Source organism: Corvus kubaryi, unplaced genomic scaffold (assembly GCF_017639235.1).
Source record: "Corvus kubaryi isolate FWS band 111438036 unplaced genomic scaffold, C.kubaryi_AGA036_p1.0 138, whole genome shotgun sequence".
NCBI classification, from domain to species: Eukaryota; Metazoa; Chordata; class Aves; order Passeriformes; family Corvidae; genus Corvus; species Corvus kubaryi.
Genome location: NW_024580672.1, coordinates 13,792,610 through 13,819,768, shown reverse-complemented (window position 1 = coordinate 13,819,768; position 27,159 = coordinate 13,792,610). Strand labels below are relative to the sequence as shown.

The 27,159-nt window shown below is 41.7% G+C and overlaps 1 protein-coding gene across 1 annotated transcript; it reads left to right on the top strand.

Annotated features, from left to right (window-relative positions):
• Positions 1–16,031: 16,031 nt before the first annotated feature.
• Positions 16,032–25,940, top strand: SMNDC1 (survival motor neuron domain containing 1). Its single transcript, XM_042019294.1, has 6 exons — positions 16,032–16,138; positions 16,802–16,921; positions 20,355–20,497; positions 22,331–22,492; positions 23,293–23,446; positions 24,210–25,940. Exons 2-6 carry the CDS (start codon positions 16,802–16,804, stop codon positions 24,345–24,347), a joined length of 717 nt encoding a protein of 238 aa, XP_041875228.1. The 5' UTR covers positions 16,032–16,138; the 3' UTR covers positions 24,348–25,940.
• Positions 25,941–27,159: the final 1,219 nt, after the last annotated feature.

Below are 27,159 nucleotides of genomic sequence, written 5' to 3'. Positions count from 1 at the left end.
CAAATGGATGTGCTGCTACTACCCTACCATAGCAGGCTACTGACAGAATGAGCTTTAGATAGATTTGTCACATCTTTGGCCTTGGTGTCCCTTCATTCTTCTCTTAACCTCTCTATTACTCCTTTAACGACTCTCCCAGCTTCTCTTTCCTCCCACTTTTCACCATGATCTACTCAGCCACTGCACCATTCTCTCCCACTCATGATGATGCCTCTCTTTGTGTCTCTGCTTCAGCCACAACAAACCATGATCAACTGCACCAGGATCCTCCTTTTGACAGCAAGTACTGGCACATATCTGAAAAGACAGTAAGAATCAGCCTCTTTTTCCTGCACTTATGGAGCCATCCCACTTCTGCCCCTCACCTTGCTGTCAGTCAGCCATTGCTCTCACACCTGATCATGTGAGGATACAAAAGATCCTAATAACTAGGTTTGAGAGGAAAAGGAGCAAAGCTTTACAAGAGCTCACCATCTGGGCAGTGCTTGGTATAGAGCTGTCACTCAGTGCCAAATTCACATGCCAAGTCAGATCTATCACTACAGAGATGCCTGTGTGCATGGACCATATTCACAGCTGAAGCAGGACAAATCTCAAAGAATTAATCTCTGTTTTCACACATTTTCATCTCAGGCAATGCTGCAGAAGCAGTGTCCCTGATCTAGCATTTCAAGATGCTATTGCTGCATCCCAACCAGCAAAACAAGCACCAAGATTAACGAGGTACTGCTCCTCCCAAGCATGCTGTGAGAGGCAGAAAGAATCCTACCCCGTTACCCTTAAACAAACTCAATTTTACTGCAGCAAACTGCCATCTCCCCTAATCAAACTCCCAGAGGCGCAAGCGCACTTGGCCACCTCTGTATTTCGTAGTCTAGGAAAAGAGAATGCCTGTTGTGTTGGCACAGGAAGGAGGCACAGGCAGCCACGCACAAACTTGCTGACCTGGCACAGCACTCAGCTGTAACACACAACTGCTTTCCCTGGCAACTCATTGTTAGCGTTTAATTGCGAACACTGTAGAAAAGGCCAAGGGATTTGGATGGAGGCTATGGGAAGCAAAGCATGATCTGGAATGCTGTTCTGCAGTCTAGAGAGAAGTTGGGTAAAGACAGCAGAGGCTGCCTGGGCAAATTGGGAAGGCTGAAAGAAGCTAGCACCATGCAACAGCCTGTCTACAAGCGCAAGTAAGACTGGATGGCCACAGAAATCAATTTTCATACCTACTCTCACAGCCACTATAAAAAGTATATAAATCACATCAGTAACAAATCATGTAAGCATTGCATGATTGGATTTAGGGGTGGAGGGAGCAAAGGGAAGATTCATTTTGCCCATCACAGTCCTCTTCCTTTCATCTCTGAGGGACCTTTTAGTACATTTTGATACCCAATTCCTACCAGGAGCTGTAACTTTCCATATCACCGAGCTGAGACCCTGCTTAGGATATTAAAAAGCAAAAATATATGCTTCTCAACAGAACGCTCTGGATTACCTCATTGATTTTAGAAATTAACAATAATAATGCTAAAACATCCAGCAGCCTAATTATCAGCCACTTCTCATTTATATTCCCATTAAATTCACAGCTGCCTTGCAAAGAGACAGGCTGCTGTATGAAGACTGCCTTGTATGCTCTCACCCAAGCCGGTTCCATTTATTCCATTGAGAATGACAACACAAATAACTCAAATGCCTGCTTGGTATTTGGCAGGTGCCATTGGTGTATGACACACTATTCAAAAGGCAAACAGCAACAACGACATGACATTCTAAAGGAAAAAAACAGGGCATTTTATTCCTCTCATGGTAATAAAACTGTTAATTTTCAGGTATCAAATGACCTTTTCACCATTCAAAGGAATTTTACTGTGAGCTAAATCTGCCAGCTTACCTGTCCTGTCATGAACCGTAGCTGAAAAGTGGGGAGCTGTGAATACTGCAATTGCTGTTGAGGGGTGGGGGGAGAAGAACTGACAAGCAAGGTGTCTGCGTGCCTGGCACACTGCAGATAGGACCCCGAGGTGTCAAAGTGCCATCTTCCAAAACTTACCCAGCTGGGTTCCTTGGCAGGAACACCACGAAAAGAAGAACGAACCTTCAATTGCATTTTGTTGGCTTTGAAACATGCTAAATTGATTGAATACATGTCAGCTTTATGCAGTGAGATATTTCAGCATCTCTAAAACGCATTTGCAGGTGTATTTCTAATTTGCAAGGACATTCTCATGCCAAGTACCATGTGAGTACTTACATGATGACACAAATCTACAGTAAGAACAAGTCTGCATCATCTCAGGTAAGAAATGAAGTAGCTTTGCTAGACAGAACAAGGCTGATTTCAGGTAGGATGTTATAAGGAAACACAGAGAGGTCTATTATACCTATGGATTACATAGAACCTTAGTATAACTCCATCTACCAGTGCTTTGGTCCTGGAACTATTTGTTGCTTTTAAGGTGGTCCGTCAAAACCGATGCAGTTTTTACACACAAATTCCTGCCCACTACATACATGTTGGGATTCTCCCATCTGTTTCACATTTAAAAGGTTCCCACTGTAAAATTTTACCTACTGCGTATTCCAGATGCAATAATAGAGATGATTTAAGGACAAATAGTCTAAATAACGAACAGACACCCTGAGGTGTTTTGTTTTTCGGGATCAGCTAATCACACCCTGCCCAATAGCTTGATTCAGTGCATCCAACAAAAGTGAGAAGCACAACTGAGAAGCACGACTGAGATATTTTCAAGTAATTACATTTTCACAGCAACCAATTTTATCACCATATAAAATGAAGTTGTTTCTATCCACTCACACTACCCATAACTACAAAAACAGGAAAAAATACAGAACATGTGAAATACCGTTTTTATAGCAGCCCTCAAAGGTCAAACATAACCTTTGTACTCAGCTGATGTTTGCCTATTCCTGACTTCAAACAGCAAGAAAATGGGTTATTTGGGACATACTTGATTTAAAGGCTCTCTTAAACAGACTCTTCAAAGCCAGCTACACGATAGCAAACAAAACATGTATCTAAAACATTGAAAATGCTCAATTTCTGAAGACATTGATTATATTCAAAGAAGAAAACTTTGTCATGAAAGAATGAGTATGGAAAAATTATGCTGGACTCAAGCAGAATACAAAGTTATACAAAAAAGCTGTTTGGCAGTATCAGTTGACATGAGAGGTGACAATACTACACTTTAGTGTTTTAAGAGTTGTAAGAAAGTTGTAAGAAAGCATCCTTATTAAGATTAGGGCTGCTGCACTGACAGCAATACTGCCAGTACATTTATCTGGAGCAGAGGTTCCTACATTTTGTGCACAAAGATCTTGGGGCAGGTGCAGTTTATAAACACCAAAACAACCCCAAAGTACAAGATGCAGGCTTAAATAATAATTTGCAGTAAATGCCACAACCTGAGCTAAAATGAGAAAGAAAATTGGCACTTGTGATTTGAGGGGGTGACTTAGCCAAAAAGTCATCAAAACCACAATGGAATATGGGAAAGTATAATAAGCCTAACAGCTTTGCAGGAATTTGTGATAGGATCTGTGTGCCTTGGTTCCTGTTTTAGAATAAATTAGATGTCAAGTTTGGATTCAGCCCAAAATTTTGCAGGGTTTTTTATTATGGGGTAACCAAACTACAAATAATATACTTATTTGAAGTTCTGTTTCCAAGTCCATCAAAAAACCCTGTGAGTTTCACGATGCAAGGAGGGTTATGCTGATTTCATTGGGCTAAACTGTCCTGTTTGACTCCAGACTGCTGAAATCTGCCCTAATCCTATCACTGTTCGTGTCCTTTCTGTGATTCATTCATTGTTATTTGAGGTAACTTCTACCTTTTATTTGCAAGAATCTTGTTTAAATTCTGAGAGAATTTTGACAGTTTTTTCAGCCAGATGTGCCATCTTTTTTGGAGCTGATATTATACTTTAAATTTATACAGTACAAAAGTGCCTAGAGTGTACTAATTTTTGCCTTATTTTAAAGGTATTGAGCCTTTGCTGCTCCCATTGCATTAGTGGTTTTTCATCTAAAAAATAAACAGACCACCCTGGATGGCCTGAACTTGATCAACTGAGGATTTGCAGCCCAGCTTTTGATGTTGGTATTCACGTATTCTTATTTATTTGAACTTTTTGTGGATATTTTTGCTAGTAATTGTATGGGAAAGTGATCTTGTAAATCAAAGGCACCGTATATTTGCTACATTAAAAGTGAGATACTGCTCTGTTTGTTGCAGAGTTGTGTTTTCTCTCAAGATGGCACCACTGAATTTTCTTGGAGAAAATTCCAGTATTGGAATGTTGGGTGGAGGGTGTAGCTCAGCACACCCCGGCTCCTGCTGGCCACGGGAAGCCACGAAAAAAGGGGTTTTTCCTCCACCCTTGGTCAATTCCATCCGGGATCCAGGCTGAGGGAAAACCCGGACTGGATTTTTCTCAGAGTACGGAATGGGGGGAAAACCCGGACTGGATTCTTCCCAGAATACGGAATTGGGAAAAAAACCCGGACTGGATTTTTCCTGGAGTACGGAATGGGGGAAAACCCGGACTGGATTTTTCCCGGAATACGGAATGGAGGAAAACCCGGACTGGATTTTTCCCGGAACACAGAATGGTGGAAAACCCGGACTGGATTTTTCTTGGAGTATGGAATGAGGAAAACCCAGTATGGATTTTTTACAGTCTCTTTTAATCAACCTCAGCCAACATACACAGGTTACCGATGATATAAACTTGATGAACTACATTTGGTTTCATCACCCTGCAGCTCATAAACCACAAAGCAGACCAAAATCATGTTTTTACAAAATAATTTGGAGTCAGGTTCCAGAGCTTTAAGATTTTGAACTTGCGAATCAGGAGCCAAACACACGTGAATTTAAGGCCGTGTGTTTACTACCAATGATGTTTTCTCTCTTGCATAGCAATAAACATTTGGGTGGCTTATTTTTGAAGGGGTAAGGAACAGGCGATGAAATTAGATTAGATGATTCTGTTTGCTACGAGAAAACAAGATATTTTTATTTACAGGCTTATAGCTGAGTGCTCTGGGAGCTCTCCTGATAAATGCTTCACCAGCTGAGTCACAGTGCGCACAGGATTAGTCACGGCTGAGGAAGTGTCCCAAGGTTTCATTTACAGCCACAGATTTACCTGATGTATATTAATTTCTCCTGCAAGCAGCAGCTCTCTGAAGATATGTGCTTCAGAAGCTTTGGCTCCGTCATCGCCTCCACATCACCACATCCTCAAAGATGAGGGTCAGAGCGCCAACACGCACGGAGGAAGGCAATGTCTGCCGGCCGTGTAGGGAAGAGGAACAGAGGGCTCCCAGCCCGTACATCAACATATGTTCTGTGGGCCTCAGCAGAGCAGAGCATGCGTCACGCACACTTGATGCTATTCTAGGCAACAATGGGTAAACTAAATGACTTAGCTGAGCGACCCAGCACACTCCTTTCATTACATGCTCCAGCAGAGAAGTCTGAGCAACCGGCAGTACTTCTGTGTATGTGAGCTTCTACCCATGGTGTTCCCATTCTGCAGATGGGAAGCAAGGACAAGAGGTAAATAACTATGCCCAGGGTTTAATTGCAAATCCCTGGCAGAATAAAATCCCTACCAATACCTCAGGCATCCAGGTTTCAAGCCACCTCTCCATGTAATCCCTAAAAATCCTCTGCCTGAAATATATGACCTAGCAAAGCCTGGCTCTTCCATGAGAGTTGTAAATAACTGCCTTCATTAGATTACCAAACAAATACGAGGTATCTCTGTTACCTTTCCTCACAAGCTTGAGCAGAGTCTGAACATGGGTGCGTGCACAAGTTGGCTGCATGTCCTCTGTTTGAGAGGTTCACATGAAGAAAAAAGGAAGATCAAACCTGCCCGCTTGAGCAACTGTATGAAACCAGAAACGCAGGATTCCTAAATGGCTAAAGAGTGTAACCAGCCTTTGAAACACTAAGACACTTTTGTTTCTGCACCGTACGTCCAGTTTTTGAATTTAGTTTTTAAATACATCCATATGTTGAATTTAGACATGGAGAGACCTTGCACTGGTGCCCACATCCTCATGCTACCTGTGTGAACGATGCTGCTTTTCCCCAACAGGCTGTTCATATTCTACCCAAGGGATGTCTACATCTTGCTACATCTCAGAGACTTGTCCCCAGCCAAGTGAACTACTGACACACTTGAACTTTCTTCAAGTGAAAGTTTATCTTAATGAAAAAACATTGAAAAAGAGAAAACTGTAAAGCAAAAATTATTAAAACTGCACTTAAAGGCTATATCAGTACAGTAAGAGCCAGTAAATAAACTTATAACCACCGTTAAACACATTTTTACACAAAAGCAAACCACAGTGAAGCTGCTCCATGCTGGCTTACATTGTTTATAGCTTTAAAGACAAATACAGGGGTCAATTTTTCTAATGAAAATAAACAGCTCCACAAGACTGTTCTGTTTCTTTTGAGGTGAATATACATTTCATCTAGTTTAGCATGTCCATTAAGTATGTGCCAAACATTGGCTCAATTTTGCATTTCTTCCTGCAACAGAACACAAATTGTTAACTCTCACCTGTAGGTTAGAGTTTCCTTCCTTCTTTCCTTCCCTAGTTTCCTTCCTTCTATTATTCTGTATTCTACTTCCTCTCTTCCTGTTTCTGTGCTAAGGATACTGACATCTACTTACGACAAAATTTTCCTCCTTGCTTTCAACAATTTCTCCAATAAACAAATTGTCAATTTAAAAAAAATTTCTCCAAGCAACACATTTTTGTAGAAGCTTCTTTGATCCGTAACAGAGAGCTCTTTAATACCATGTAAATGTAAATATATTGTCTGAAAGCTTGACTAGTTCCAAAAAATAAGTGAATCAATACATACCAAACACTGTACTAAAATTACTTGTATTATTAATATAACTGATGACAGGACTAGTTCACAGTGATTTAAAGTTTCAAAACCAATAACGTTTCCCTGTTCAGATCTATACAGATGCCCCAAAGAAAAGGAAGATTATTTCCCAACTGGTTTCAGTGGAAAAAAAAAAAAAAAAGATATTAACATAGCTGATCTAATATTTCAACCTCTTTGCACCACAGTTCCTGACAAGATCTCCCTCAAGGTTAGCCTTAAAATTATATCACAGCCTAATTTTGCCTTGTTTTACATTAGTCTGAAACCATGTCTAGATTTTATTGAACTTTGATTGTGTTATTGGTTTTACATATTATCCAGATTAAACTTTTAATTTGGTTTCATGGTTTGAAAAGCATCATCCTCTGCTGGTAGGGAGTTTTTAGTGCAGCAGGAAATGAAATTAGGAGAGATCCACTGACTTAATTGAAGATGCCACTAAAAGCTTTGCCAGCTGCAAATATCCTGCCCTTCTGACTTCAGCAGTGATCCTGGGCGGAGAGTGTGAAGCAAACTATGCTCCATGTAAACAGCAACTCTACTGTAGAGGAGTCTCTGACACAGAACAGACCTGCTGAGGTACTTCGCATCTAGGGGTGCATTTACTGCCTTTAGACCACTAACTTTATCAGTATGATTTCAGGATGTGCAATAATTGATATGATAATTGTGCTGTGTTATGCCTGCCAAAAGAAACACCTCTACCTTCTCCACTGCTGCAATGTATATTCAAATCCCCAAAGTGACTAAAAAAAAATGTACTATGAAAACTCATCTAGAGATATGGCAACAGTATTTCTTATGGTCACCATTCTGATTTACCAGGCAGCTACCATCCTCATTCTATTACAATAAAAGGGAGGTGGAGACCCCAAATGAATGCCCTAAATCTAGGAACACTGACACCATGAGTGTTAGTGAAGTAAGTCTGCTTGGAAATATCTCAAAAAATGAAACAGGCAGAAGAAAAAAATCCCTGTTTGAGTTTTGCACCATGTTTTCTCCCTCTATCTTAAGATACCAGTGTCATGACTCATTCTGGAGATTTGAATTGCTCCCTGGGCGACATGACCTTCTCATACCAGCTTTGTTCCTCATGCTAGCAAAAAATTGGTCATCCACAAATACCGAATGAAGACACTTCCTTATTAGTCATCTCTGGATCTATAAAACTAATACCGGAAAATGGTGTTTAAACCAGCCCACTGCCACTTCAGGTATGTGGCCTTCCAACATTTCAAATCTAAATAGTTTCATCAGGTGTGGGAGGAAGGATAGAAAAGCAAAAAAAAAGTTAGATACATAAGACATCTGGCTTTAGATAAAATCTGTGGATCAGCACTCCTTGCAGCAGTTTGAAAACCTGTATTTAGGTTCTCATGTTTATACACTCGACTGGCAAATCCCTTGGCAATTTTGAAACTGATGCTTAAAAAAACCCCCAAAATTGAAAACCCACCAAGCCTTCAAACTCAGAAGGCTGAGCTCTCGGTTGCACTTTAGCTGGTTAGTTGTCCATCCTTATGTATGCTCTAAAACACTGTGACTTCTCATACTCAATTCAAAACTACAGATCCAATTCTCCTTCCGAACACAGCAAGAACAGGTGTTTGGCTACACATGGTCTTGCCTGCTACTTTCCTGGAATAGTTCAGTACATTCCTGACTTGGCATGAAACTAAAAACTCAGAGCGAAGCACGCTGCATCTCAATAATTCATGTTACACGTTGCCTCGTTCAAAAAGTACTGCAATAGCATCAAGTCATACCCATTATAATGGTCGCTGACAAAAAAGATCACCTTGTTCCCATGAACATTGGTTGCATTTTTGTTTAAGCTCTCCCTGCTGGTAACAGTACAGGCTCAAATGCCATTGTGCAGCATATTTTACTCTCTCACCAAATTATGTGAATAGGATTGACCAAGATGAGGACAAACATCCCCATAGCTGCAGGGGACCTAATGAGAATCCATCATCTATCCCCAAGTCAACAAAGTACTAAGCTAAGTGCTAAATGCTCCTGCAGATCCAAAACTTTGGAGAGACTTGAGATCTATAACCATACTGAAGAACTGAAACCTTCTCACATAGGAAGCATAGCACAAGTAATCAAAATCCTCATGGAAATCCTCATTCCAGCATATGAAACAGCACAACATATTAACTACATCTCCTTTGTAACTAAAGGGTGTAGATAGTACTGCACTTAGGCAGTGCAGAATGAAATTGCAAAAAACTTGAAAGAAAAAATTTTTAAAAAATCCAACCAAACCCCTCCCACAGATTTTTAGGCAATACACACACAATGAGTAAAAATTATCCCAGAGCCCAAACATGGTGTTGACATCTCTGTGTGAATAAGAATCCAAATCTTGTTGTATCTCTAAATTGCCCATATCTTACTATATCCTTGGCAACCTGTTTCCCATTAAGATGGATACCACAATATGTTTTTATTAAGTTTAGCATTTAAGGAAATATCAACTAGTGGCTCCACTATTTTTTCCTTTAAATGACATATAAGTAGGAACATTGATAAAAATAGCTCTAGATGCCCATCTGATATACTCTTCTTTTATTAGGAGCCTCTGCAAAGTGCCATTTGCTGGCCAAGGATACAATCTGACTTCATCTGTAGATAGCTGCAATAACATGCAAGACAATTTCTGTAAGAGACATTTAAGTTTCATTTTCAGAGGAAACATCTTTAGAAGGATTTCCAGTTTCTCTAAGTGTTGAATCAGCTGTAGGATGTAAGACAACACTCTCTGATTACCAAACATTCTACTTACCAGGAACAGGATGCTAAGCCACATGAAAGCAGTCTCACTGCTCAAGTAGTGACTAACATGACGTGGAAGGAATGTTTAACAAGTTCGTTCATGCAACAGGATGGATGAGTGCCATCTCTCACTGCTACGGGCACACTCCAGAAATTCTCTCACTTCAGGAAAATGTGTTTGAAAGTCTGTCAGTAGAATGAAGAATGGAAAAGTTTGGAACAGCGATGCACATATTTTGCATTTTATGTAAATTGTATATGTTGTTTATATTGGTAAAGGAAACACATCGATGCATGTGAATTCTGCAGCTACTATGGCATAGTTAACCTTTTTAAAGGTTCATGTACACAATAGTTAGCAAAAATAAACTTATCATAGTTCAGAAACAAAAATGTTAACTGCTGGCAACTTCTAGGTTCACAGGATGGAAGTACAGTACGGCATGACAGTGTCAGACTACAATAGTCCTTGATACTGTTCTAATGCCAGTTAATCACAATCTGTTTCTGCATCAGTAGAACTCACTATTTGCCGTGGACTCCTTGAATTCTATTTTAGAAAGAGAATTCTTCATTTTCTCACTAGACTTCATTTGAAATTCATCAGTACTATGCGGCAGCATTTTTAAAGTATTCATTTATACAAAATAAGGTAGCCGTGTTAACCCTTGTTCTAAAGGAGTGCAAAGAGATAGAGGTGCTGAGGTCCAAAGGTGTCCATGTGACTAATTAATGTGTTGATGTTGTTAACTTCAGAAGAGGCAGAAAACAATCAAAACCCTCTTTATAAACAAGTAACACTGTTTCAAATCTCTTCCTATTTCTGCCTGCACCCCAAAACTACTCATTTGGCCTAAGTAACACTGATCAGGAGTGGTAGCTCTTCCAAGCCAAGACGCTATGAACTTTCAAAACCTAGGAATGTATGACAGTTCCGAAAAGCAATCTAGCCATGCCCCTGTGGTAGCAAAGTTACCTCCAGATGAATCAGAGCTTTTGTGGTCAGTTCTCAACTACAAGTACCGTGGGGCAATTAGCTCTAAGTTTACACTCTGAGCTTGTATTCCATACACAGATCTACATCACTCACAATACGTAGGTACTCCTACACAGGAGCATAAGCCCAGTTCTTTACACAGCTATACAGCCACCTTCTTGCAGGGCTCTCTTCCTCTTCTTTCAGATCACTTTCCTTTAAAATTCAGCAAACAGCAATACAGGGCCCACAAACAACTGCCTATTTTTAACTGCACATTCTGGGTTACTGTAAATTCTGTGTTCAGAACAGAGTGCTCAGACCAGGCCTGTGCAGCTCCCATGGGGGTGGACCACCAAAGACTGACTGCTGGCACTGAGCCGCAGCTGTGGAACACAGCAGAACAGCTCCCCAGCACCCAGAGGCCACACAGCTTGTGGTGGGTGGCTGCTGACCAGCTGCCACAAACCCCAGGCAGTGCATGGCACACAGCTGGCAGCAACCCTGTCCTGGGGAAAACACACACAGTCATCACTGCTGTCAGCTGCACCTCATGTCTTTCCTCTCCTTTCATGTGCTCATTACAAGCTGCCCTCTCACTATGCATACAATATCCTCCTGTTTGTCTACGCTCACTATGCAGGATTTGGGACTCCTCTCCCCCACAGCAACCCCACAATCCATCACAGCAGTCTGTCTTGTTCCTTACTTACCAGGTCCCTCCCCACACACAAACACAAAATACCCCCACGCTGTTCCCATATTAACCTCAAGTTCCTGCTTCCCAAACCTCCCACACTGCTGGCTTGCTGCTTCAGCTCCTCTCCTAATCCTCCCAGGCTCCTCTACCCACTGCAATGGCCCTTGCTCCCTACTTTCCAAACTTTCTTTATCTTCTCAGCATTCCTGCCACTCAAACACCTTCTGGACATCAGCAGTCTCAGGACCACAATTGCTGGCAGCCCGAGAAGAAGAATCAGCACCTCCAGCTGCCTTCCCCTGCAGTGCCCGGGCCTCCAGGGCTGACGCTCCCTGACACAGATGGCAGAGTGCCTCAGAGAAAGAAGTTGCACCCTGACTTGGAATATTGCTCCAACCAAAGGCTCACACGAAGCTGCAAATCCCATCTGACAGTCTGTATTGTGTAGGCCTGATCAAGACCTAGCAAACAGACCTGCTGCTTGTGCCAGTAAAGTAAATGATCGCACTGGCAGGTTGTCATTTCCCATGTAAGATGGTATTCTCACAAGCTGTCAGTTACAAGGGAATGGAAATCCAAGAGCCTCAAATCCTTCTGAAGTGGATGACATCATGAAGGATGCAAGTTTCCAGTCCATTCTTCCTAATTCTGACATTTTCTCCTTATCCCCATGCTGCCCCACCCTGGATCTTATTTTTCATGAAGTTCTGATTCACTTTTCCTCCTCAGTTTTAGTCACTGTGCCTTTTACACCAATGGGACATAATTTCTACAGTCATTCAGAGGACAGAACATGTTTAAACTCTCAGCTTGTTTGCTTAGCACTACAATTTGCACTGATTACCTGGGCTGCACAGAGTCAAATTATCTTCAGGAATGTGTACACAATTCACCTACCTGACCTCACTTCCACACAAACTTCTGTGTAAGCAGGCATTGCAAAACCTGACAGGCCAAATTTCAGGAGAGTAGAACGGCAAAAACTGGAGACTTAAACCACACAGCACTTCCCTAAGAAATGTTGAGCCCATGCTTTAAAGCAAAGAGGCACTTGAACCTCTCAACAGTGTGTGTATTTTAATCAAGTGCCTGGGCAAGCAGCATTTCTTTCTATAACTTGATTTTATATGTGCCAGACTGCTGAACTGCTAAGTTGAACCAGACTCAAAAAGCCAGTGCAGAAAAAACCAAAGTCAGGCTGTAGAAATAAATTTTGCAGAAGCAACAACAACAAAATGCCTCATAATAGGGAATATTGCATAATTGCATCTATGGACAAAGTTGACAGTTCTGCTCATAATGACAAATGGCAAAAAAAAACCCCTAAAATAAAGAAAATTTTGCTTAGAGGCACAGGACAACTAAACAAAAAACCCATACATCTTCAGGAAAACAACCCTAATCATTTAAATACTAATAGAATATTTTCTTAATCCAAATTAATATACCAATAACTTTCAAGATTGCCATATTGCCCCACTGACAGGGCAATGCCTGCCATGCAGGCAGCCTCCCAGAAAAGCCTAAAAAGCTCCAGTGTCCCCATTCTGGCCTAGACTTGGGTTGTAGTTTCTGTCATCAGGACAGACTGGTTTGTTTGCAGAAGCCAATTTTTTGCTAGTGGCTAGGTCTCTGTGCTGAGCGCAACAATACACCCATACAAAGCTGAAAAACAAGACATTAAACCATTCGGACATAATAACATCTTCACAGCATTGGTTGCTGCTCAGCACTCCAATCTCTAATCCTTAAGTGCTTCAGGATTTAACTTTTAGGAATGCAGAATGTTGTGGATTTAAGTCTTGTTCACCAAAGCACACCCACGTTTCAAAAGACTGTATAATGCTAGTTACCTTCAAAAACAACTTCCTGTATATGTTCCCATTATCTAGCCATAAAAATCACGCAGCAGACTGTAAAAAAGAGGCAGAATTGTGGACTTGCAGCAGAGCGGTTTCCCGAGTTGCCAGTTAAACAGGGCTAGCGATGCAGGCGTCTTGCGCAGCACCACTACCACCTCCTGGACAAACCAAGCGTGGCTGTGGGATGCGCCAGCGCCTCTTCCAAGGCATGCCCAGCGATCCCGGGTACTGCAAACCTCACCTTCCCAGCCAGCTGTGCCATTCGCTGCCGCCTGCCCCGCAGCGTCAGCGTGGCCACAAAGGCTCCAGTTACACCAGCCTTCCCTTGTCCTTCTGCAAGTACAGTCAGGTGAGTCGGACGCCTTCCCACGGGGAATCACAGCTGCAAGCCCCAATGCTAATGGCAACAGAGTTTGTCTTCAGTAAAAGCCAATTAAGTCGCCTTTTCTTTCTGTTGCTACGTTATATATATTGCTATAAGTAGTGCTAATGTGCTACTATGTACGTATCTGTCCAAGCACCGAATATTTAATGAACTATAAAACATATTTTTTAAAAAGTGTAATCTGTCAGACAGCATGAAGATTTCCTCCTCACACTGTTTTTCTTCAGTATAGTATAAAAGAGCTTCTCTAGTCAAACACAGAAAAAAGGTCTCTATTTTTGGGTGAAGATAAATCCAGTTTTAAGGTTGCAATTAATAAGAATTTTCAATTTGTAGGAATTAAAGATCAGTGGTTTCAAGATCTGGCTTGTCTTCCTATATATAGCATATATAACTTATAATGTTGGTGGCTCTTTTTGGATGTCTGCAGACTGCATAAAACTCCATACTCTACTACAAACTACATATGCTACTACATAAGCATAAAACTATTTCAATATTAACTCTCACCAAACCTTTTATAGAAATAAAATGCCTCTTTATGCTTGGTCCTGCTGATGCAACCATAGAAGTGTTCTTTTTGCTGTTGCTGCCTTTGGAGATAGCTGGACAGTGGATGCCTTCTCAGTCCCTCTCTGTCACTTCAATCCTACAGATACAGCATAGATTTCTTGTCCTGAAATGTCAAGTTGAAATTGATTGTACCAATGCCCATTCTAACTGATAGGTATGCTCACAAAGTCATTAGGATTGCTCTGTATTGAAAAATGCGTATATATTTCAACAGTTGCTGATCCATCTACAAAGACTTATCAGAAACTGTTTTCTTAACTATTTCTAGTTTATTGTTGCATAATAATGAAAATACTAAAAAGATGCAATTGTTATTTTCATTGTTATGCTTGGTCTCATCAATCCTCTCTGAACAGTGTCCAGTAATTTCTGCATTTTAATTATCAAAGCATACACCAAGATACAGAAATGTGTTTCATTCCGGGTCAGGATATCCTCTGAGGATATAAACCAGGTGTCATAGAACACAGTAGATATATTTTCCTTATAATATATAAACAAATCCAATGAGCGAAGTCAGCTTCCTGTGCAGCAACATGTGCCTGTGACCATGAGGGACAGGATGTTTGCAGGAGACACTGACCCTCCTGCTAATATGAAGAAAATTTTTGGGCATCTGCTTAATTTGCCTGGCTCACAGGCTCACAGCCAAATTAATCACTGGCTTTCCACCAGAAACATATTTCTTCCTGCGACAGGCTTGAAGAAGCCACTGAGCTCTTCCCCTCAGTTTCCTCTCCTGTTGCAGGATGAATACTGAAATTTACTCTCTTCTAAATTGTTTGGTGGTAAGTTTTACATGGTTCTGATGACCATGTAAGTAGCCAGAAGGTGTTGCTGTGTTTGATACTGTCAGGAACAAAGATGTGAGTGACTGAACCCCCTAGGACAAGGCAGCCTCAGGGACCCCCGGTCCCCTACAGCAGTGTGTGGTCAGACAGGAGAAATCTGCCATCGTTCCTCTGTGAACTAAGAATCACAGAACGGTTTGGATGGGAAGGAACTTTAAAATTCATCTCATCCCAAGGCCTGCTGTGGGAAGGGCCACCTCCCACCAGAACAGCCGGCTCAGAGCCCTGTCCAGCCTGGCCTTGAGCACAGAGCCGAGCTTTGCCCCAGAGAGGTGTTGATGCCATCAGGAGCATGATGAGAGGACACAGCCTCCCCTAAACCAGGGGAGGTTTAGGTTGGACATCAGGAGGAATTTCTTCACAGAAAGGGTGATTAGACATTGGAATGGACTCCCCAGGAAAGTGGTGGAGCCACTGTCCCTGGAGGTCTTCAGGGAAAGGCTGGTCATGACACCTAGTGCCATAATTGAGTTGACATGGTGGTGTTGGCTCCGAACTTGGACTCGATGATCTCCGAGGTCTTTTCCAACCGAACTGGTTCAGTGGTGCTGCTGCCGTCAGTCCTGCCAGGGCTGGAGCCACGGGCCGGCTCTGTTCCCGTCCTGCGGAGCCGCAGCGGGGCCGCCTGCCTGATGAGGAGCTGCTGCTGCTGCTACGGCCGCCCCTGTCCCACACGGGGCTGGCCCTGGGACCAGGGAGTCGTACGTCCCGTACTCCGATCCCGATCCCGATCCCGCTCCCGGTCCCGATCCCGACCCCGCTCCCGGTCCCGCTCCCGGTCCCCAGCTCCGCCCCGCCCCCTTGGCCGCGGCTCCGCCCCCTGGCGGGGCTGTGGGCGGGGCGGCATTGCCACGTGACCCACGGGCCGCGTCACGCGCTCGCGGGCCAGTAGCACACGTGACCGCTCTCGCGAGCGCCGGCGCGCGCCGGCCAAGGCCCCGCCCCCGCCCCGCCCACCCCCGGCTGCGGCGGCGGAAGGAGCCGGAGCGCAGCGGCCGCGGCCTGACGGGACCCGGAGCGGAGCCCCCGGCCCGGGCACGGCCCGCACCGCCGAGGTGAGACCGCCCGATGGGCTCTGTCGGCCCCGCGGGCTGAGCCCCTTCCCTCTTTCAGCGACCCTGGGCCCGGGCTGGGCCCGGCCTGGACCTGGGCCTGCGCCTGCGCCTGCCCGCCGGCGCGGGCCCTTCCAAGGCCCACGCCTTGCCCAGGCCCGTCTCTTCTCCCGCGCTGCTCCGCCCGCCCCCAGCCCACGGGGAGCCCCGGGAGCGGCCGGTTCCCAGGTGCCGCAGAGGATTTTGGTGATGAGGCTCGCAGTGTGCGGGAGCTGGAGGGCACGCACCGCAGTGCGTGGGGGTTTGCTGGGGACGGGCATTCATTTTTCTTAAAGAGCCGGGAAGTTGCGAGGGTTGCTCAAGGCCCCGCTGCTCACACGCTGTAAGCTATGCGTGTACCCCGTACACAGGCACGTGTTTAAGCTTTCTGTTCTTCAGAAGTCTCTTGAGAGCAGCCGGAACTGTACAAAAATTAAATGAGCAGGTATTTATAGTCAAATTACTGAACAAATGCTCATTATTGAAACTTAATGAGCTGTGTCTCTACTATCTTAGTAACAGCTTTTTTTGTTGTCATTTCACCTCGCTTGGACCACAAGGCCTGATTAAAAAGCAGCAAGGCTGTTGTTTTGATGTGGGGTTTGTATGTGTTTGTGTTCCTTGCAGATGTCAGAAGACCTTGCTAAGCAGTTGGCCAGCTACAAAGCTCAGCTCCAGCAAGTCGAGGCTGCCTTATCTGGCAATGCAGACAATGAGGATTTACTGAAACTGAAGAAGGACTTACAGGTGAGAACTTGAGGGTAGGTGAAATCTCAGGGTCTTTTACAAGTGTTTTATCTTTCTTGAATATTTGTCCTGCAATAAAAATAGACACTTGGTGGGTTGGTTACTTTCATTTCACATAGCTTGATATAGTCATGGTAGGCTTAATTTGGAAAAATCCAAAATATGGCCTATTTTTAATCTATTTTTTTGGATGAGTAAAAAAGATGTACTAATTTATACAGCAAACTCTTCTACGATAAACTTTTGCCGGAGAGGCGAAAGATATGCCAGTGCTGTCTTTACTATGTGTTGGTTTTTAGTTTTTTTTCCCTGAAGCATTTCTCAAAGTCATTACTTTTTGTTGCTTTTACTAATGCTGAAGCCTGATGGTTTGGCTTAACATGATGTTCTTATTGAGTTCTCAAATAACTTGATCCAGAACCTGCTTACTCATTAAACACATTTGCAATGTTAAAAGCTTTGGAGTGTAGTTCTGTATTCCTTGTGCATCTGAGTCTTGATTATTCCTATATAAGAAAGGAAAAGAGTTGTGCTTTTCATTTCAAGAGCATAGTGTGTTCTTAACAGCTAAAACCCATTTCTGGTCCTTGGGATGCTGTTTAGTGACAGGAAGGCCACCAGCCTAATTTTAAATATATGGGTGGTCTTTTAGATTCTTGTGCATATAAAGACACATTGGCATATAGAAAAATCCCAGCAGTGCTGTTAAAATCTGTCAAGAGAGTGCAAGATGCTACTTCATTTCTGTTGTGGATTGCTTCAGCCATCAGGTGTAAAAATATATAAAACTACCCAGTGCAAGGTTCAGTGACCACTGCTCTGTATGGAAATAACAGTAATAAATTGGGGCTTCAAAGCCAAAACACAAGTAGTACCTCCAAACAGTGATCTTTAGAATTCCTTTTAAACTGCAAAGGCTTTGTGCCCACAAGGCACTTTATAGATCATCTGAATGTGCTCTGTTGTACACTGTTAAAAGCATGTGTATATTTTTATATTTTTAAAATGCACAGCAAAACCCATATGGGATGATATTTCCGATACCAACACGACCTCGGCTTTGATATGCAGAGATCATTGATGTGAAAGGACAACTTGCAAACTTTTTAATAAAAGCTTTCTGCACAGAATGGGGAAGATCTTTACACTTTCGTCCCCAAAAGGTTTGCTATCCATATGTTCCACCTTGAAAATGACGTAATGTTTTGCAGACTTGATATATGCCAACTAAGCAAAGAACTGTAAGAATGGGTTCGATGCGTCAGTGTCCCAACTAAACAGCTTTTTGTCTGTTCAAAAAGATGCTTACTGTGTAATTGAAACATCTTTTTCCTGTTATAAATACTGATGCATCTTGTATGCTTAGATTATTCTTGAGTAAGAAGATTAAATATTAGAGGAAATTGTTAAAAGTACTTAGCTTTTCCCTTTTTGGTTCAGCAAAGCATTTCTAGGACAATGTCTGTGCACCCAAGAACCAAACTTACCTTTTCTATCTAGTAGGATTGATGGCAGCTGTCATCTTCCGTAATTGGAGATGAGATCTGTGGGTGTTGTGCTCTGGAGTGTAGAGCTCTTTCTGGCTTTGTAAAGACCAGTTGGTCAGGAAAAATCTTGGCAAACTCTTAAGTAGTGTTCCCTGTGGGTCACACCTCCATATCACGGGGATGTGGCACCAAGCCACGTTGTTCAACCTGTCTGGCTGTACTGAGCTGCTGTGGTAGTCCAAGTCCTGCTCAGAAATTTTCTTGGAATGATCTCTTAAAGGCTTGAGAACTGTCTCGTGGCTTGCAATAAAATTAATGTCTCCATCTTGTGAGCTGATATCCATTCCATGCTGGAATGTGGATATCAGATGAAGATTTTTACCAAAAGTTTGGTATTTTAATAGCCTGGTGTGTAAGAGGCTTTATTAAAATCAGAGAATTCTTGGTAGACTTGTCACATCAAAGTTCTACAATAAGCTATCTCTGAGTGTGACAAGAATTAGTCAACAGTTTGGTGTTACTGGTAGCTGCAATACCTGAAACACTTGTCTTCAGGAGTGGCTTGTGCCTAATGTGATGTATGTGACCTGCTGAGAGGAATACTTGTCTCAAACCATGATGTCTCTTGGATTTGCAGAATTCAGCTACTTGTATGTTGAGGAATAGTTTGGGATTTTGCACCTGGGAGGGAAAATTAGGCTAATGCTGTATTGTTCTCAAATTAGGGAACTTGATAATCAAACTTGGTTGTGCTTCAGCTGTGGTATTAAGAAAATGGTGAGCTAAATAGTAGAAGTAACTGTGTGTTCCTGTGCTCACAGTTGCTACTGATTGTGCTCACTGGAGTCCTTATTAACCAGCAGCTCCTCCAAAGCAAAGAGCAAAATTTTTATTAGCTGTTGGAAATTGAGACATTAATGTGCTGCAACAGAAACAAACTGTTAGGCCATTGATGCTAGTTGTATAGTTTATCAGATAAAAGTGCATGTAAGTTTATATTGTACTAACTTATTTGGGAAGTGCTTACAATCCTTTAGGTTCTTAAGGGATGATGAACAGCTCCTTTACTGCGTCTTCCTGAGTCTGTATGCCCCTAGCTGAAGTAAGATGTAAATGGGGAGGAAAGTTCAGGCTCCACCGAGGCTCAGTTGAACACAGTTTATGTGTAACCCTCCCCTGATTTAAATGTTTACTGTTTGTTAGGAGAGTGACAATGGTTCATGCTGAGGTACTCAAAGAACTGAAGAATTTTTCTTCCTTAGGGCCTGCAAAGTTTCTTTGCATTGTACCGAAAGTTTACATGGCCCTTTAGTGCTGTCTCCTTTGGCTTTTAAAACCAGTGAAAAAGAGAGGTCTTGATTGCATAGTCTTCAATGTAATATTTACAGGAAATTGGGAGAGGCTTTCGCATGCTCCTGCCTGCAAATGAATAATGTGTAAGGGAACTGGGAAATTTTGGTACTTTGTCATCTTGGATTAGCAAGGGAAGGCCTGACCTGAAATCTCAAGGTCAGGGAACTTAGAAAAAAGCACTTCTATCAAAATGACTTAAGGAACCCAGTTCTTTAGTGTGCACCTGGATGCTTTCTAAGAAAATGAGAAGGCTTCACAGCTTGGAGGGTGCTCTGCCACCCTGGCTTTGGATGCTACAGTTCAGCCAATGAGAGAAATGCTATAAAAAATAATAGACTACTTTTTGAAAGTTTGAGGAGGGCATGGGCAGCTTTACAGCAGTACAGTGAGGACCATATACAGTTTTTTCTACAATTGCAATTAATTAGTTAAATTATTAAAAAACCAAAGCAAGTGTAATTTGCACATCAGCTATGAATTTAATACAGTAACTTTAAAAAAAACCAAACCAAAACCTGTAAGCTTGGGGTAAAAATATGCTTGGTAAGAGGAATGTGAAAAATTATTCTTCGTGGGTTTTTTCTCTTTTATAGGAAGTCATAGAGTTAACCAAAGATCTCCTTTCAACACAACCTTCGGAAACTCTTGCAAGTTCTGACAGTTCTGCGTCCGCCCTGCCCAGTCACTCATGGAAGGTTGGGGACAGGTGTATGGCCATATGGAGTGAGGATGGACAGTAAGTGTAGAAAACTTCTCTAACAGTTACATGAAATAGTTCAATGGTAAGAGACTTTCATTCAGTTTGAATTGACCTAGGGTGACTAAAAGCAAAAAGAAACTAGGAAATAAATGTGGTATTAAGTATTCTTGTACTGTTTATTAAAGGTTAGTATTTTAGGTAGCAAAGAGATAGAGGGTTATTTTATAAAAATGCCCTTTTTGTCACTAACCTTATAAAAGTAATTTACTTCCGTAAGTTACCGTTTGTTGATGTAATAAATGGCAAATTGAAAGAATTGGTCTGCCAGGATCTTTTGGGATGTGTAATTCATAATTTGTCATTGCATTCATGCAATGTGTCACTGATTGCTATGTAGAAAAATTCTTGCCGTATCTCAGTTTGGGCCTCTAATTGGAAATTAATTTTAAATTTTTTACTGAAAATGCAGGGTTTGGCTATAAAATAACTAACTGTAATTTAACTATGGAATTAATCAACATTTTCGGTTTGGTCTCCTATATATTAGCCTGTGTAGTTCTGGGAACCCAAGCAAATCATTCTGACTCCATAAACTTTGAAATAAACATTCTGAAGTTATTTTTCATACTGCAAATGTGTAACTATTGCAGCTTTAAAAAAATAACTGTTTATGCACGACCAATATCCCAATTGTTACACTTAGAGAGAAGCTCTATTGTTCAATGAATGTGCTTCTCTTAACAATGTAGTAACCACATAAAGATTTTGGTATAGCTGTTGATATCTTAAGTAGAAAGCTAACCTAAAAATGAACAGTTCTTCTGTTTATTAATGAGTAAAATGCTTTTGTGTTAGAACTTAAAAATTGACTCTCAGTCTTAGGTCACCATTGGGTCATTCTTTTTGGTCTGATCCCTTGGTTACAGGATCAGAGCTTGGGGAAGTGTGTGCCAGAGTGTTCACTGAAGTGCATCTTACTGGACTTAATTGTTCTGCTTTTTTTAGAAAATCCTGCTTCTGTTGCAGCATTTCTTAAGTGAGCAGTGTTTCATAAAGAGCTAGCCAGACTTTTGGGTTTTCATTTGTTTTCACCTAACTCAGCTCAAGGTGTTGGCCCACTGAAAACACAGAAGAAATTAATTTAACTAATGTTAATTGGAATATTGTCTATGAAACACTTCATTTTTTCTTCTGTTTGCTCTAGATGTATCCTTTTGTCCTGAATTTAGACACAATTGTTTTAAATATTTTTGGAAATGTCACTTGTATTTTTTTCTTTTTCCCATTTTGAGGTCAGTTTGACCAAAACATTTCATACACATAAATATGAAATGGACTGATTTCTGTGAAAATTTCAAAATTGCTGTTTTAAATCAATAAGAAAACTTTTAAGCGTTGAAGAGGGAATGTTTTGAAAGCTTCAGTTTTCCTTAATTCTTTGTCCTATGGAGAAAAATGGAACCAAAGCTTTGCACTTCTGAGCTGACATTTTTCTAAAACTCCTCAATGAATTCCATGAGAACTGTTCTGTGAATGCAGTATTTTCTTTTCTATCCTGTGACCTGCCAGAACTAAAACTAAATCAGGATAGCTGATTAGATTGGCCCCAGCATTAATCTTTAGTTGTGATAGCTCTGAGGGCATTGCTTGTTGAAGCTAAAGGTCAAATACAGCAGATTCCAGTCTTTGTACCTGTGTCCCTTTGACCTTAAGACAATAATCTCTTAGTTTGATTTGTGTATTGCCCCTGAAAATGAAGGCTGGTACCTGCAAATTTTTCACTTAGTGGCATTAGCTGGCTGATGTAGGTGTTGAAGGGCTGAGTATTAAAGCTTTACTCACATGCTTACAGCCATGATATCTTTACAGGTGTTACGAAGCTGAGATTGAAGAAATAGATGAGGAGAATGGAACAGCTGCGGTTACATTTGCTGGATATGGCAATGCTGAAGTCACACCTCTGTTCAACCTCAAGCCTGTGGAAGAGGGAAGGAAAGCAAAAGAGGACAGTGGCAACAAACCCATGTCCAAGTAAGTAATAGACAGAAGTCTGAATGCTGCTTTGTGGGCTGGTTTTGGGTTGGTTGTTTTTTCTTTTTTTGCCTCAGCTGTAAAAATTGGTTAATAAAATAGGTGGTTTTTTGGTTTGTTTTTGTTTTAAATTTACATTTACTTGGTATGCTGCTGTGTCTAACACAGGAAGGTATTTGTAAGGGCTGAAAACTTTTTGTTTTTACTTTAGAATAAAAAAAGATGGTATGATTTCAGAGTTTGTTACAGCCAGTGATCCCTCCTCTAAAAGGTTGTTTTGAGGGCGCTGCATTGTGGCATAGATTGACTCCTTCAACTTCCTTATCTTCTCTGTAGTAATCTTTGTCCTTTTCCTTCCATCCCTGTCCAATACTTGGTACCATCAGAGTCTGCAGACTTCCAGAAAAGCTTGGGCTTTTCACTCCAATGGGCTTTTTACATTTCCAAACCCAAGATGCTTCTGAAATGTAGAAGTGCTGATAGGTCCCTTCTCACTTTCAGAAATGAACTGCACCCAGTCCCATGGGTTGCTGTGTTGGGCACAGGCTTCTCAGGTGTGCTGGTGGTTGTTGTTATGCCAAATACATAAAAAAGTAAGGTAATGCTTATTAATGGGAAAATTCGGTTTGGATTTTTTTTCCCTCCTCCTAGAAATGCTGAATATTTATAAGCTTTATTTCTGTCATTTACTTCTGGAAAACTAATGTGCATGTCTGTTTTACAGACAGGTTTTAGTTTGTTGAAGGAAAAGGCACAAACATAAAATGTGGGGTTTGTTTTTTGTTTTTCCTTTTCTCCAGAAAAGAGATGATAGCCCAGCAACGAGAGTATAAAAAGAAGAAAGCTTTGAAAAAAGCTCAGAGAATTAAAGAACTTGAACAGGAACGAGAGGACCAGAAAGTCAAGTGGCAGCAGTTTAACAACAGAGCCTATTCTAAAAACAAAAAAGGCCAGGTTTGTTTTGCTTTTGTCAGTATGTGAGCAGCAACAGGGCATAGACTTCTGTGCAGTACCTTGGGAGAAAGGAGGAGGTGATTTTTAAAGGAAAGTAACATGGGGATTTGGGTGTCTTTGGGATTCTGAAGTGTGCAGTTTTGTATTTTGTACACTTTAAATGCCTGGTTTTTAGTGGGTTGTTTGGAGGAGTGCTGCTCCAAAGAGGCTGAGCTTGCACTTGGCTGGGAGAGCTGGGCTTGTATCAGTTGCCAGCTGGTGTTTGTTGGAGCCAAGAACCTGAGGGCCCCTCCAAACCTCCAAGCCTGGCTTCTTGCTGTGTTTATGACCCAGCAGACACAGTGCTGAGGACATGCCCTGGAACAGCAAGTGTAGGGCAAAAAAGGTAGTGAGGATATTAAGTCTTACTCCATTTCTGTCTTGGCTTGACCAAGAGCTGCCAGACATAGTGATAAAACTTCAGTCTTCCTTATGATGAGCAATTATTAGAGATCACCTTATGGGAGGTGAATTTTATTCATTATGGGCCTGACCTGAGATCCTCAGTAGCATGATCACATCCAGTACTGAGGTGCCAGGAGGTTCCCAGCCCTATTGCTTTACTCTGACAACACATCACCGCTGAGCTGGCCTTCAGAGAGTATGCCTGTCTGTAGGGCAGAAGCTGAGAATGTTGAAGCACTTGAGATGGTAGATTGCTTGGTTTTTTTGTAAAATCCAGCTAGGAATTATTCAGAAACAGTGTTTCCTGTTTTATTTCCAGGTGAAGAGGAGTATTTTTGCTTCCCCTGAGAGCGTAACTGGCAAGGTTGGCGTTGGAACATGTGGAATTGCAGACAAACCTATGACACAGTATCAAGATACCTCTAAATATAATGTCAGGCATTTGATGCCTCAGTAACAGGTGAAAAAGGTGGAACTTCATCTCTGCAGGGCTTTACACTTATCTTTTTATCATTATATTTTTCTAAAAGTAAATTATTTGTTGGCACATAGTGAGTAGTCCATTTTGTCACCATCACTTTGGCTTCAGCTGATATGAGCCTTAAATCTCCAGGTATTGATTTGAACCACCCCCCCAACCATTAAACTTTTTGTAGCAGGTAAACATTCATGAAATGCTGTTGCCTGTTACTTTCAAAGCAGTATTTGTCTGCAGCTTTGAATCTTTCATTCTTACCAGTAGTGAAGGTTTGTTTTTGTTTTTCCTTTAAGAAAAATGGTGGTACAAAAATGGCACCTTAAGAGCCTCTCTGGTTTCTGTAGTCATGGTGCTGTCTGTGACACGCTCAGCATTACAGAGCTGCTGCAGCTCTGGGAGAGAGCTTCTGTGTCACATGGAATTGCTAAGGAAGTTTAAATAACTCCCTTACAAATCCACTGCAGATCGATTTGTACAGCTGTAAATGAGGGCAGAACAGGGCTGATAGGATCTTTATTACTAATGATCACTTAGGTTCTAGAAACAATAAATTTGACTTAATTTCAGTCCAAATTTCTTGCGCTTGAATTTAAGCAGAGGAGATGCTGTTTCTTGTTGGTCGTTTTTCTTTGTTTGTTTGTTTTATAAATTCTCATAAAATTATAATAGGAAGTTAATGAAATGTAACCAGAAAACCATAGGACAAGGAACTGTACTTAAGAGTCCCCACCCATCCCCAGGGATCAGAGCTGGAGTGTAACTGGTTGTGCTGTGGAAAGGAGCTGTCCTCTCCTCCCTCATAGATCTCGTAGGTGTGTTGGTACAGTCACAGACCTGGAAGGCAGCAGTGACAGCCTGTGCCTGGGCCCCCATCCAGACAAGGAGAAGCACGGCACAGCAGATACAAATGCCTAAATCCCGCCTAGTTAGTTGTGAGTGAGTAAAGGTTAGTTGGGAGTTTCTGTCCTTACATAACTGACTGGCCCTAGTGTCCATTGTACCTTCAGCTGTATTACAGTGCTGCTGAGCCCCTTCAGTTTTCTTCAGGAATCCACGTGTAAAAGCTCTTGCTTTTTTGTACTCTCTCTGTGATTTGCTTTCCTTTGTCACTTGTCTCGCACTTACGGTAGTGATGCCACCTCTGAACCCGTAATGTGTTTAAAGAAGTTAATGGGTAGCCCTGTATACAATGTAGATATTATTTTTGTAAAATCTAGGGCTGAGTTAATGGACAAGAGTACATCAGCTATTTCCCCCATTAAATAAAATGTGTGTCTTGTCCATTAACCCTGACCATTATTTCCCTGTATATTATGTTAATGTAGCTCATTTTGTAATTTGTTAACTAGATCAGGTCACGTCAGCAATTGTTGATGCACTGATTGGTGGAAATGTCCATCAGTTACCTGAGTCACAACTCAAGCTAAACTCTACAAGCGGTAGTTTAGAATCCATACATAGAAAAAGGTTCTCCCTATAATGGGAGAAGGTGATTTTTATGAATACAAAGTGTGTTAATTTCAGTTTTGTATGTTTAACTTTTATTAAATAAAGTGTTTAAAATCTGCTGGATATATTTGGTGAAGTGGAATTATTCATGGGGCAGGGGAGGATGACAGTAAATCATCAGGACAGGGGTGAGTACAGCAGAATCTGCTGGACAGAATGTAATACTCAAAAGTGGCTCTGAAGTACCACATACTCACTGCAAGATGAAGTAGGTGTTGTGTTGCTTAATTCTTCATCTTCACTGGTAGCAGGGGTGTTAAATTTTCTTTTGCATAGAAAACATCTCAAGAGTCAAATAATCTGCTTTTTAGAAAGGGACTTTGTACTGCAGCTACAGAGCCACATCCCAGCAGTGACATTAAATAGGTGACAGTCATGCCACACTGACAGCTCAGTGCTGAGGAAGGTCACCTGTTGTCTTTCACAGGTGGCTGTGATACAGTGTCCCTTTCACTTGTCCAAAAGGAGCTTCTTGAAGCTAGAACTGAAACATGCTCAAGCAGGCAGAACTGGGGTTTTCAAGAAGCCTATTCTGAACTCCACCTGTTCTTTTAATAGAAAATAGTCTTTGGAAAAGAAGGCTCAATCCATACCTGCCAGGCACCTACATCTGCTTACCTTTAATGTAATAAATACAATCAATAGACCATCCCAGGGCTATTTATCTGTTCACCAGTCCTGGAGAGCAAAAGAGTGAGTTGTCAGAACACGGTGAGTGCGCGTGAGCCTCCCCTGCAAGGGACAATCCAGCCCAAATTGTTTTAGCCGAACCTTTAAAAAAATTTAGCATAACTTGTAGCTTTCCACTGAGTAATTTACTGTCACCTCTCTTGTGATGGGGGTTGCCTCATGAACTTTGCTGTAACTCTTCTGTCGAGCACTGCAAAGAAGTGCTGAAAATTTTGATAGGCTTTTTCCTGAAACATCTTACTTGGAATAAGTGAAACAATGAGACCACTGTGCCTGAGGTAGTCTGATCTATGAAGAGAAAACATCTTGAGAACAACTCAGATGAACAAAAAAGCCCCACCAAAACTGCTGTGCTGGCCATACAGCCATTCCTTAGAGCACATCAGGTTTTTTTATGCTCTTGCCTCACCTGCAGGATGGGGCCAGTTCATTGTAATCTGGCTTTGGTAGATGGCCTTAGTAAAGTGGCTTGAGAAATTAATGTAATAAAAATAAATCAGCAATGCTGGTAATTGCCAAAATACAGGAGTTCCTTGTATTACAAATTCTGAGTTGACCTGAAATGTGGCTGATGGTGTTTTAATTGGTTTGG